General features: G+C 44.8%; 1 protein-coding gene across 1 annotated transcript; it reads right to left on the reverse strand.

Annotated features, from left to right (window-relative positions):
• Positions 1-2,468: 2,468 nt before the first annotated feature.
• Positions 2,469-11,502, reverse strand: LOC129601508 (uncharacterized). The gene is made up of 2 exons (XM_055500343.1): positions 10,798-11,502; positions 2,469-3,798 (listed from the first exon to the last, which is right to left on the reverse strand). The coding sequence occupies exon 2, from the start codon at positions 3,794-3,796 to the stop codon at positions 2,549-2,551; it is 1,248 nt and encodes a 415-aa protein (XP_055356318.1). The 5' UTR covers positions 3,797-3,798; positions 10,798-11,502; the 3' UTR covers positions 2,469-2,548.
• Positions 11,503-13,344: the final 1,842 nt, after the last annotated feature.

A 13,344-nucleotide genomic window follows, 5' to 3' on the forward strand; every position in this document is an offset into this window, starting at 1 on the left:
TTCATGCTGTTCCATGACAGCAGCACATGTAATATGTATCGTCTGGCACAAGCCTGAACGAGTGGATACTTACTTTCAACGCGGAACTGGAAAACGGTTGGAGTAATCTTTTATTTGTTTATTTAAATAGGTTGTAGAACCTGTAGTTGAACCGTTGCGATTCACTGTTTGGCTATATCGAAATTTTATCGCAGCGTTCCATACGCACCAAGGAAGGAGGAAAGTTAGAAACAGCTTGACGATCTTCCGATAAAGCTGCACAGTTATGCTCGATCGCTTTACTTGGAATCTGGAAGTCTTTACAGTTTTGGTCGATCTGCATTCTGCACTGCACCTTAGGGACTGGGTTTCCTCCTTCCTCGCCGACATCCACCATGCCCATCTACACTGACCGCATCAACAGCGTCCATTTCCTGGGCGTCGACGGTTGTATGCGTTTAGGCCGAGTGGTCGACGTGGCCGACCGCGGACTCTTTATCGACATGCTCTGTACTAACCGGCGACGCGACCTTGTCCCCGTCGAGCGGGTCTTCATCCCCAGCGTCCGAATCGGTCGAACGGATCTCGCGGAGTTCCACGCTAAGTAGAGACACCTGGATGTGCAAGCGCTGGTCCGCGATACCCCCTCCGGACCGTAGGTGTGGTTGGACACCGACCTGACCAGTGTGCCGTACCAGAGCGTGGAAGTGGGCGTCGTCCAGTGGAGAGGCATGAGCGGGGTTCCCTGCACCGATATCGTCCCTCGGGAGCGTCTGCGTTCGCGTCTGACGCCCCGCCAGGAGTCTCTGGAGCGACGCTGCAACTGCATAAAACCGGGAATGCTCACCAAATGCAGCGTGCCGCTGCAGAAGTTTGGCTCGCTGTCGCGGGAAACGGCCACCCGGCTGATCGAGGCAGCGACGGTGCAGGGTGACGATTCTGTCCATTACCAACCGGAGTCATTCATGCGGATAGTGGAGCTGGTGGACGGCTGGTTGGGTGTTGTGTACGTGCCCCAATAGTGGGAGAACTGTGTCGCCAACGACGACCATTTCCAGGTACGGAGTAGATGACTGTCGGCCACAACTCGCGAACGGGATGTTGCGCGCAAACACGGATTTCACGTTTATGTCTACAAATCATCTGGCTACAGAATGTCATAAATCAAATTAAAGAAGCGTTTAAGACTGCGCGAAAGTGAAAGTTTTCCTGTGTGTACACGAATTTGGTACCATGTACCGGGCCATTTCCCTTTAGTAGATGTGCGACTGCGAACTGTACATTTACATCACTGTACATATGCATATAAACATTCACATTACATATAACTATACACTACATTTACATCACATATATATATACACATTTATACACACATATATATATGTATATATATATATATATATATATATATATATATATATATATATATATATATACATATATACATACATATTATTATTATTATACATTACACATTATTATTACATATTATTATTATTATTACGCATATTGGTTATTATTATTATGTTATTGATATGTTATTACACATACATGTCATCAACAATATACATATGTATTATTATTGTTATTATTATTATTGTTACATATTGTAATATTAATATTGTTACATATACATGTTATTATTGTTATTATATTATTACATACATACATGATACATATTATTATTGTTAAAGAACATACACATATTAGTTATATTATAATATACATATTATTATACATATTATTACATATAAGACATACAGATATATTGGTTACATATTATTATTATTATGGTTATTTTATATAAATAAGATATATATTATTATTATATTGGTTATTATTACATATATATATATATATTGGTTATATTATTATTATTATATATATATTACATATTATTGGCTATGCATATTGCAACAGTGGCCTATCTGGCTACTGTTCTAGTGGAGCGGTGATCAACCTTTACCACGATTAAGCGGCTGTTATGTAATGTAAGGTTGGTACGGCCGTCTGCGGTGCGGCCGGATGTGGACTCAGCAATTACTTAGCAGGCACCGGTTGGGATGAGACGATTCATCCCAAGCGGTCAAACGGAACAACGCAAACGCAACACATAGCAAGGTTTCTTATTGCAAGAGAATCAGCAAGAATTCAGGCAAGAGAAGCGGCAAGAGAACCAAGCGTTCCAAGACTAAAGTGAGAATTCTAGACATCGAGAGAAGGCCGGTAAAAATCCATAGAAATGTGGAGAATCGTTATCAGACGTTATGAATCATAATGCAGTAAAACAACAACCAATCATTGATGTTAAATGACCATTACTATTCGAAACTGGTGGTCTTACACGTTGTACAAATTCTATCGCTACATCCCTCACGGTAGCGATGAGATATACTTGTCTCATCAAGATGCTGCTTAAACAAAACAAAATAAAACAACATCAGAAATGAAAAGAAAATTAGAAAAATACTTGATTAAATGCAGTCCATTAAACGAACATGGTGGATCCACTTGTGGTGTCCATCCAACGGTTAGGATTCATCAGGCGGTGTCCGCTGTTGTTCCGTCATTTCCGGTAGGTGCGCTGGTCGGCATCACGCATACGATCCATCTGGTTACGGAGCTGGTCAATCTGCTGGCGTAGGTCTTGGATCTGGCTGTCCTTGTCCCTCACGGTAGTCGAAGACTGCGGTTTAATGTCATGTGTAGCATAACCACGAATGCCCAATGCGGTCATGATGGAAGCTACGTCCCGGTTAATGTTCAAACCAACAGGCATATCCGGCATTTCGACAACCGGTAATTTCTGGTTATACGCTGGCACTGCAGCCGTGGCGGCCAGCTGCGCATCGTACTCGCGGAGCGATTTAATTTTGTCAGCACGAATTTCATCAGTGAATGCACCATCCCAGTTAATTTCTCCAGGCATGAATGGCGCATCTACGGTAAAGTATCGGTACGGGTTAAAGTACTTCGGGTACTGTTCGACTTGTTCAAATCCTTGACGCTGTCCATTGTTAATGTAACGGTAAACGAAGCCAGTACGGTGTTCGTACAACCACTTTCCATCATCTCCCTGATAGCAGATCCAGGGAGAGCGCGAGAAACGATCAAAACGCCAGCTTTGGAAGTAGTGTGGACTAAGGACGGTGTCCATCGGAACCGGAAACGAACAGAATTTGTCGGTGTCCGCGTTTTCGTGATTCGTGCGTAGGCGATCGAGAAAGGTGAACGTGTTGCACAAAACCTGCTTCTGGGCGAGCTTAATTTCACGTTCTGTAGGATCGGTAGTAGTGTTAATGTCTCCAGCAGCACGCGCAACGGCAATGTCAATGTTATCCATGTGCCGACGATAATGTTCACGTGGTGTTTTGTTATGGAACCCGATGTATGGGTTGAATTCCTGGTACGTGGCGAGTTCAGCGGTTTGGCGAATGCCGCGGTTAATGTAACGAATGTTTTCAGTTGGTGGGTCAACAGCCGGGTAGTTGCGCTGACGACGATCACCACGATTAATGTTTCCATAATTGTTACGACCATTGCGATGACTACCACGACGAGCACTGTTGTACTGTAAGCTCTGACCATTGTACGGTAGTTCATCCTTCTCTTCTGTGGGAGCGTTCAGCAGTGGTTCACGAGTGGTGGACGGGTTAATATTCGAAGTGTCTTCCTGAAATAGCGGATCGTTGTAGTCCGCATGCGTTACGAGTTCGGGTTCGGTAGCCGGAACAGAGCTGGACGGTGCTGATAGCTGTTGCGGCTGCTGGTCACTGGTGTCCATGCCGGTGCCGGTGCTCTCGTCAACGTCCATGTCTACATAATGTATACTGTATTAATTTAATGCGCATCAGTTAAAGTACTGCCGGTTAGAATGCGCACGTCTTCGTAATTTACATCTACGAATAAGGGAAACTGCAACATTGTAATGTATAGGCTAAATCAACGCAGAAACACAGTTAATCTAATATCAAGGTTTATACGAGTATGTACTGTACTCGTAGTAGTTTAATTAATTTAATGTACGATTACGCATCGCCAGTTGTCTTTACATCTCGAGGTCGTAGTTTCTGTAAAAATGCATTCCGGCTAGCTAGAACGTCGGCATCGTAATGTTTGTATGACTTTAATTTGGAAACGTGAACAACATCAATAAGTTTACGTTTTGATTTTGCCTGGTCTAGCTTGACCTCAACGTTACCATTGTCGAAAACGTTCGTAATAATGTATGGACCTTTAAACTTATTAGTTAATTTTTCTGTGCGACCAACAACTCGTAGTTCATCTTTTACGTAAACTGAATCTCCAACACTGAACGGAATACCGACTTTATTTTGGTCGTAGTTTTCACTATTCCTCTCGTGCGTAATGTCAGTGAGTGTTTTAGCGAATTCCACTGCATGATGCCATTTCTGTCGCAGCTGTTCGATGTACGTTTTTATCGTAACTTCATTAGAGTTAGCCGAATTAATATTCCCGTAGATAGTATCAAGAGGCAATCGTGTTTCAACACCGAACAACAAATAATATGGCGTATGCAGAGTAGTTGAGTGTTTCGTATTATTGTAAGCATACGTAATATACGGTATGTACTGTGCCCAGTTATTCTGTTCGGAATTAACGTACATAGTTAATTTTTCTCCAAGAAACCGCATGAAACGCTCTGCTAACGTGTTCGACTGCGGGTGAAATGCAGTTGTATACTGATGGTCAATTTGTAAAACTTCATTAATTTTGCGAATAATTTTGCTGGTATATGCAACACCACGATCAGAAGTGATGTGCAGCGGCGGACCGAAGGGCAATATAATATTGTTGATAAAGAACTGAGCTGTCTCTTCCATGCCGGTAGACTTAACGACTTTGGTGACGACGTAACGAGAAACATTCTCAACTGCTACAATAATGTATTTTGCGTTGTCCGGCAACGCATGAAAGGGACCAACGTGGTCGAACGACCACGACTCCAAAATACCATACTGTTTAATTTGCTGCAAGTATCCGGTCGGTGTAATGTTTACGCTGTGACGTTTCTGACAGGCTTCACACGCATCAACATAATTTTTAATGTAATGCAACATTCTCGGCCAATAGTAACGGGATGACACAGCATGCCAAGTGCGGGTGAACCCAACATGAGCGGAAAGAGGGGAATCATGGCAAGCGTACAAAATCTCGGCTCGCATACTGGCCGGTATGCAAACAAGTAATATTCTTTTACCTTTACGAAGCCTGAACTTGTATAATATACCATCCATTAGACGAAATGTATCTGATAATCGTTGAAGATTTCTTGTCGCTTCCAGATACTGTGTGTCATCTGATACAAGTAGCTTAATTTTTGAAATAAATTCATCTGCGGACTGTTCGGCGATCAAAGTGTCACGACTTTGGTCCGGTAATATTGCGTACACGGGTATTTCACAGTCGTCTGCATTAATATCAGCTTGCTCATGGGGGTACCGGCTCAAAAGGTCTGCGTCTTGATGCAGACGGCCTTTCCGGTACTGCACTTTAAAATCGTATTCTTGCAGCAGGAGACTCCATCGGTTTAGACGACCTTGTGGTTCTTTGAGATTTAGTAAAAATTGTAATGCAGAGTGGTCGGAAATAACTACGAAGTGCTTTCCTGCCAAGTAGTGTTTAAACTTCTTTATTGCGAAGACAATTGCGTACAGTTCCTTTTCGGACGTCATATAATTACGCTGATGTTTGTCCAACATTTTTGAAGAGTATGCAACGACATGCCAACCGTCGGCATGTTGTTGTTCCAGTATGGCGCCGACGCCTAGTCCAGAAGCGTCCGTTTTAATTTGAGTTGGTAATGTATGATCAAAAGGTTTTAATATCGGTGCGGTTGTTAGGCACGTTTTCAGGCTTTCGAAAGCGTTTTGTTCCTCATCCGACCAACGGAAAGGTACATCTTTTCGAGTTAATTTGAGCAGTGGAGCAGCTAATGTTGAAAACCCGTTGATAAACTGTCTGTAGTAGCTAAGCGCACCAACAAAAGATTTAATATCTCTGGGCGTTTTCGGTGTAGGAAACGTAGCGATGGCACTTATTTTCGAAGGGTCGGGTTGAATTCCATCTCGGCTAATAATATGACCCAAAATTTAATTTTACTAAACCCTAGCTCACACTTTTTCGGGGAGATCGTAAACCCTGCGGAACTAACTGCTTTGAGCACCTGTTCCAGTAGCTTAATGTGTTCCTCAAAGGTCTCACCACCTATGAGGACGTCATCTACATAGCAGATGACACCCCGCCACTTCAGGTGGCTTAATATCGAATCCATCGCACGCTGGAAAGTAGCCGGGCCTCCGCATAGCCCGAAAGGCATGCGAAGATACTCGTATTGTCCATCCATCGTTACAAAAGAGGTTTTAGGAATATCTTTGTCAGACATACGTATCTGCCAAAAACCACTGTTAAAGTCAAGACTGCTAAAATATTTAGATGACCCAAAACACGAGATGGCGTCATCGACTCGGGGTAGGGGCCATAGCGGGCGCCCTGTCACGGCATTCAGTCCACGTAAATCGCAACAGAAGCGCGGAGCCGACGTGCTTCCTTTACGCTTTACAAGCAATACCGGGCACGCCCACGGCGAAGTGGACGGTCGTATAATATTCTTCTCAAGCATTTCCTGCACCTGTTTATTAATTTCTACACGTTGAGCATACGAAACTCTGTACGGTAATTTCTTGACGGGTTTATTATCACCTGTATCGATATCGTGTGTGACTTGGCTGCACTCGCCAAGTGGGCGGTTTTGTTTGGAAATACGTTTTGGTATTTAATTAGTAGTCGGATTAATATATTACGTTGCTCAGTGGTAAGATTTTGTCAAATTTTAGCTCTTTAATGTGTTCCATAAGCTCTGATTTATCAAGTACTGTATCTGTAGTTTCGATATTAGACACTTCAATTTCACCATATGTATCGACTGGCTCCATGTGGCCAATGAGAACGCCCTTTTTCAGTCTGACATCTTTCCCAGAAAAGTTTGTGATTAATATCGATACGTCACCATTCTCTGCTTTAATGATGCTGTTGGGTATGGCAACTAGATGCTGGTGCAGTAATGTTCTATTGCCGGTAATCATAATATCACCTGTGTACTTATCGGGAGCGGCAACTGTAAGTACTATTCCATGTTTAGCCGGTAAAGTGGTAGTAAATGCTAATTTAATGCCTGATCTATCCCAGCTTAGCACCGGGTCGGCATCTGCACTTACTGTAGGTAATGTATCTAACGGTGACGGCCATGGAGACGCGGGACGCTCGAGCGCCACCGGGCAGGAGTATCTTCAATTAATGTATTAGGTGATGGTGTTTGTTCTGTACGAGTATCCAGTAACATTTCTGAAGGCGCAACATTTTCGTGTGTTAATATCTCGGGTGTGCAGCTGTACTCTGTAGTTGTATTCCCGGCATCTGTACGAGTACTGCACGGGGCATCCATATCGGAACCAGCCTGGTCATGCTGCTCATTTTGCGCTTCCGTGATAGTTTCTGTAAGATCGCTTGCTGAGCGCTGTTCTTTTAATTTTGTCCGATAATTACGTACGAAACTTGTTCGCGGTACAAACATGTCTGCCATCATCATATCTTGTACATCAGACACTATCGGGGAGCGACGGAGTAATTTCTGTGTTTTAGGCACACGAGGCTCATCCTCAAAACATATTCGGTTACTATGACTGTTAATCCAAATGTTATGTTCCATTAGAAAGTCATTTCCTAATATGAACATATCGCCAGGAGTGTTACATAATATATATACTGGATGGCGAATAACTCGGTTCATAATTTCCATATCAACCTCAGTATAATAAGATTCAGGAGAAAACTGCCGGCTGGAAATTGTGACAATTTTTAATTTAGGAGCACCGTCTGCGAAGCGTTTGAACTTTAATTTTAGACTTGCTGCAAGAATTTCAGAAATTAAAGAAAAACTTGCTCCAGTATCGATTAGAACACGAAACATTTTGTCTTTAATTTTCAGCATGATATAAGTAGGACTCACTGTCTTTGGCATTTTATATGCGGCATATTCACTCTTTTTACTGGGTAATATTGGTAAAACAGTTTCACTCATTTTGACATTGAATGCATTAATTTCTGGAGAAGACTCATCACTGACATGTCCGCTGTCAATACTTTCGCTGTCGGAAGTTTCACTGTCGGTTTCAGGAATACTGTAATATACGGGAGGTATGTACTGATGACCATACGGCCCTCCTTTACGGTATGGTCTCAATCTTTTCCCTGCGGTGTACTCCAGAAGCTGTTGCCCTGTTTGGATAGACGCAGCTCGACAAAGTAATCGTATTCTTTCTGTACTTTATCAATGATTTCGCCAGGGCAGATACGAGCAATTTTAAATTTGTCATCTTTTTCGCGTTTGTTGCACTCACGGTACGAGTGTAAAAAGTCATAACACTTCGGGCAGAACAGTTTACCATTGGACAGTCTGTAACTGTCGAAGTCCACATATCTGCGGTCAATGCGGAAATCTCGTGATGACGACGAGTCACGGCGGTCACCACCACGGAATCGATCGCGGGAATTACTGTCATAACGCCGGTCGGGAGAGCGGCGCTCGGGGCGGCTGTCCTGTCTACCATAATTGCGACTCCGCGAGCGGTACCGATCATCATACCGGCGGATGTCACTGCTGCGTGATCTGTCTCTACTGAGCCGGTCACAGTAATCTGGACGGTGTGAACTGCTGTCAGCACTACTACGGGAATAATGTCCCTCACGGTTGCTGCGACCATAATCTCTGCTGTCTGAACGGGTGTACCGATCACGGCTCGCGTTCCGGTAATTGTCATCACGGCGGTCTCCATAAGATCGTTCACGACTGTGCTGCCTGTTACCGCTGGACGATCGGTCACGACGTGTATGTTCCGATGAATTAATTTTTTTGTTCTGGTCGGCGAAATTAATTTCGATAGGATTAGTGTCTGTACCTGGCGCTTCTACGCGATCTACGACACCGAGGGTCGTGAGAAAGGCACGCATTTCTCTTACAGTAGTCGGTTTGGACGCGGCCAAAAGCTTTCTGTATTCCGGAATGTCGCTAATGGCGCGGGTAATTTCAGCGATTTTACTCTGCTCTGACATTAAAGGGTCAACTTCCGTAAAGAGTACTTGCAGTTCGTCAAAGAACAGAGAAATGTCACTCCCTTTTTTGAAAACTTTTTTTGATAGTTCAATTCTCTTATTAAGTTGATAGTCTTGTGGTAGGAATCGCTCGATCATTGCATCTTTCCAGACCTCATAATGTTTCTTAGCGTGCGTAGGCCATAAAGATTCGAAATAAGCACGGGCAGTTTCGCCAAGGTAGTTTGGTAGTGATGTTATTTTCTTATCTGAATCCCAATTTAATCTCGCTGCAACTCTTTCGAATTGTTGAAAGAAGGCAGTTATGACATATGCCGGTTTATTTTCAAAAGTTTGAATTTTGAAGTCTTTTGCAGTCTCGCGGGGTTGATTCTGAACGGACATTGCTTGCAAAAGTGAATTAATATCAGTAGTAGAGTTGACCGTGGGTGCAACTGGCTGCACTGTAAACAGATCAGGTGTTTCGACTTTATTGCGCGGCACGCGATGCGTACTCGTAGGTACAAGCGGCGTATGCAGTGCGGCAGGCATTCGATCACATAATGGCGCGGTATACACAGCTTCTGTGCTGGGCATTATTAATGTATCAGTATATGCAGAACGTGCGTGCATCGGTACTGTACTCGAATGCGCTGGCTGATCAGTGTACATGCGGCGTGCGGCAGCGAGCTCTGCCTTCAGCGCTTTAATCTCATCGTCTCTCGCCTTCACAACATTCTGAGCGAGCGCCTGTGCCAACTCAATGGACGTAACATGTGTCTCATTCAACAGATCATCCAGATCCTCTCTTCCCTCATCCGGTAATTTCTCTCCCAGCCTGTGATACAATTTTCTGGCCTTGTGCCGTACTGGACTCTCAGTGTGATCGAGAGCGTCATTGGGAAGATCTAAGAGAGAGAATTCGCGTGGCGCAGAATGTGTTGCAGGTTCTCTCTCAGCTCTCTCAGACACTACGCGCTGACCTGTGTTAGTGTATACGACAGTTTCTCTCGCAGCGGGCTCACTCACATTCGCATCTGACTCATCGCGCACATGGTCCACGTGTTGACCAGAAGGCGCGGCTGGAGCTGTAATGTTTTGTCTGTGAGCGCTAGCGGCGGATTTCGGCGGGAAACGTACGCTCAACTGGAGAAAAGTAATATTCTGTGCAGACATGTGGCCAACTAGCGCGGTAATGTGAACTGCTTTGTTATCCTGCGCTTTGACGCGAACGTTCAACTGTCTACCAATCTGTTGCAGTTCGGTCTTAGTGTAAGCATCGTCAAGCTGATCTTCGAGTGTAATGTTAGGTACAGATTCCATGGGAGCAGTGGACCGGAACCGTCACTGTCCTGTATATACTGTATCTGTATTTCTCACGTACTGTAATGTTGCGGCGCCAAACTTTTGGCGCGCTGACCGGCAAGATAAGATGCGCGGGAAGTACTCGTATAATGTCAACGACGTCTATGTGCAGACAAAGGCGCAATGCGTAATGTTAAAATTATTATCCAGAAATCGTATTACCCGTAAAAATTATGTAAGTTACATGCAACCGATTCAAGGAGAAAACTCAAACAATGAAATTGCAAACGATTTGTAAACTTCTAGTATCGATATTATGTGCGCACTGATGTTAATTAATATCTAACCAGAATGTTCGCAAAAGCGCAATGCTATTCCACAGTGGGAAGTTTTACTCACCCAAATGCAGTTTGGGAATCTTGAAAGTCTTCAGGGAATCCGGGATTTCCGGTCCGGCGTAACGAACAGACTTTGGCTTGTGCAGATTCCGCTTGGCGGCACTGGTTAGGCGTTTGGCGGCTTTGGACTTCAGGGTGGTGGGAGAATGTGATTTAATGTCGGCTGGAAACGGTGTAATGTTGACAGTAGGTTAGTGTTGGCGGGAATCGGTGTCCGGAAGTTAATATGTGGCTCTTAACCCAGGAGCGCCATGCAACAGTGGCCTATCTGGCTACTGTTCTAGTGGAGCGGTGATCAACCTTTACCACGATTAAGCGGCTGTTATGTAATGTAAGGTTGGTACGGCCGTCTGCGGTGCGGCCGGATGTGGACTCAGCAATTACTTAGCAGGCACCGGTTGGGATGAGACGATTCATCCCAAGCGGTCAAACGGAACAACGCAAACGCAACACATAGCAAGGTTTCTTATTGCAAGAGAATCAGCAAGAATTCAGGCAAGAGAAGCGGCAAGAGAACCAAGCGTTCCAAGACTAAAGTGAGAATTCTAGACATCGAGAGAAGGCCGGTAAAAATCCATAGAAATGTGGAGAATCGTTATCAGACGTTATGAATCATAATGCAGTAAAACAACAACCAATCATTGATGTTAAATGACCATTACTATTCGAAACTGGTGGTCTTACACGTTGTACAAATTCTATCGCTACAATATATATATATATATATATATATACGGAAGTGTCTGACAGCAGTGTACTGCTGCCGGAGTTATGGAAGTGTTCTCCCACTTGGACACGGTAGCGCAAACAGCGCTGCGGCCGTCTCGGCGTCATGGAACCACCTTCTCACCCATCCGACGCTAACGACTACCCTGGTGATCCTCAATCGCAAAGACGACGAACATTCCCAGTTCTTCATGGCGGCGGTTATCTACAAACACCTAGCTCTAACATTCGCAACATTGTCGTCATGGCCGACGAAGAAAACAGGCCATCGGATCTGGATGATGTTCTAGCGGTGGCGGGGATGATCCACTACGTGGCGAAACAGCATCCCGGCATCCGCCTGCGGTGTCTGTATTTCCGGGGCGTAACGCTGCGGGACTTGGTGATTGGCGGCGTCCCGCGAAGTAACGTCGGCTGGGAATGCGTGGTACACCGAACGACGGAGGGGGAGGAGGATGATTGTCCCGGCGGGGATTGCCGATTCCCGACATTCGTGGAGGTCGTCGGTGGGTTGCCGTGTGACGCGCTCCGCCTGCTCGACGGCACCATTGGCCTGGTGTGTTCCGTCAGCGCGAGAGACGAGGATCGTCTCCGCGTCCGCTTATCCGGTACGTGGGATCTGCCGCTGGGTCCCGGGTTCGGCAGCGCCCTGTGGGAGGCGGTGGAGGAGCCGCTGTCGGCGCTGAATGAGGTGGACCGGCAGACTGGCAGTTGTTGTCGCAGTTTCTGAAATCTGTTACGAATCCAACGGAAAACTGTCAGGTTTCCGCAATCACGGCGTGCAAGGTGAGATGGACTTTATAAGAACAGAAACATAGTTGTTTCGCTGGAGCATCTACTGCGGTTTTTCTCATATGTCGGTCACTTCAAGTATATGTTTTGATATTTTGATCATCTGGTGTTAAAATTTCCGGGTATACAGAAATACCAGAAGTGAATAGTTTTTCATCGTGAAAACTTCGCTCATGAATTTCGAACCATAAACTGAAAGAAATGTCTTTTTAAGCCTACGCTGTTGTCATTGCAGATGTTATGTGCGCTGCAGTCGGACGATCCGCTTCCGTCCGCGCATTACCGCGGCAAGCGATGGTGCCGTGACAGATTGAACGGTCTGCAGCTGGAGAAACTGTCGCGCTTGACCCGGGAATTTCTATGCGTGCGCTTTCTCGGGGCATGCGTATGAGCGAGGAATAAGCCGATTTAAGCCTTATTTTGGAACTGCGCAATTTATCATGCTCTACAGTTAACACTGCAACGATTCTGTGCGTGTATTAATTGAGCTGGAGTTGTTAAGCCTGGTAAACTGTGAGTGTTGTGTTCCTGTTAAAGCGGATGAATGTTGTCTAAGCGCTTCACCATGTGTGACTACCTGTTCTTGTAGCCTGCCATGATCCCAGCATGACTAGACACATTTATCGGAAGCTTCCTATTCTATTTCAAAACTTGATTTTAGTTTTGTTTCTTCTTCCGTTCGTACGGGACGACGTTCTAATAAATTATTCCTGCAATCTGGCCGCACAGTGAACTGGTGTGTCTCTCATCTGGTAATTGTAATCATAGCTGCTTCGTGACCTCGCATCCTTTTCCAACCTGAACAGTCGTCAGCTCCCGCGAAGCGCTGAGTAAGTAATTCGAGTTGATATGTTTTAAGAGCATCGTTTTACTACCTATTTTGTGTTTTGATTTTGCAGTTCAGTCGTTCAGTCTCTGTCGAATGCAGCTGGTGTTTTGTGTGCGGTCAAGAATAAGCTCAGCTGTATAAAGTAGATTGCACTGGATGCAGCCAATTGCTTGGATTTCTACATGCGTATAAAGGTCAGTG

The sequence above is a fragment of the Paramacrobiotus metropolitanus genome, unplaced genomic scaffold (assembly GCF_019649055.1).
Source record: "Paramacrobiotus metropolitanus isolate TYO unplaced genomic scaffold, Prichtersi_v1.0 Parri_scaffold0000243, whole genome shotgun sequence".
In the NCBI taxonomy this organism is placed as follows: domain Eukaryota; kingdom Metazoa; phylum Tardigrada; class Eutardigrada; order Parachela; family Macrobiotidae; genus Paramacrobiotus; species Paramacrobiotus metropolitanus.

What these genes read in the sequence shown, in the direction of transcription:
- LOC129601508 (XM_055500343.1), bottom strand. Translation starts at nt 3,796, where the DNA reads ATGGACGTTGACGAGAGCACCGGCACCGGCATGGACACCAGTGACCAG.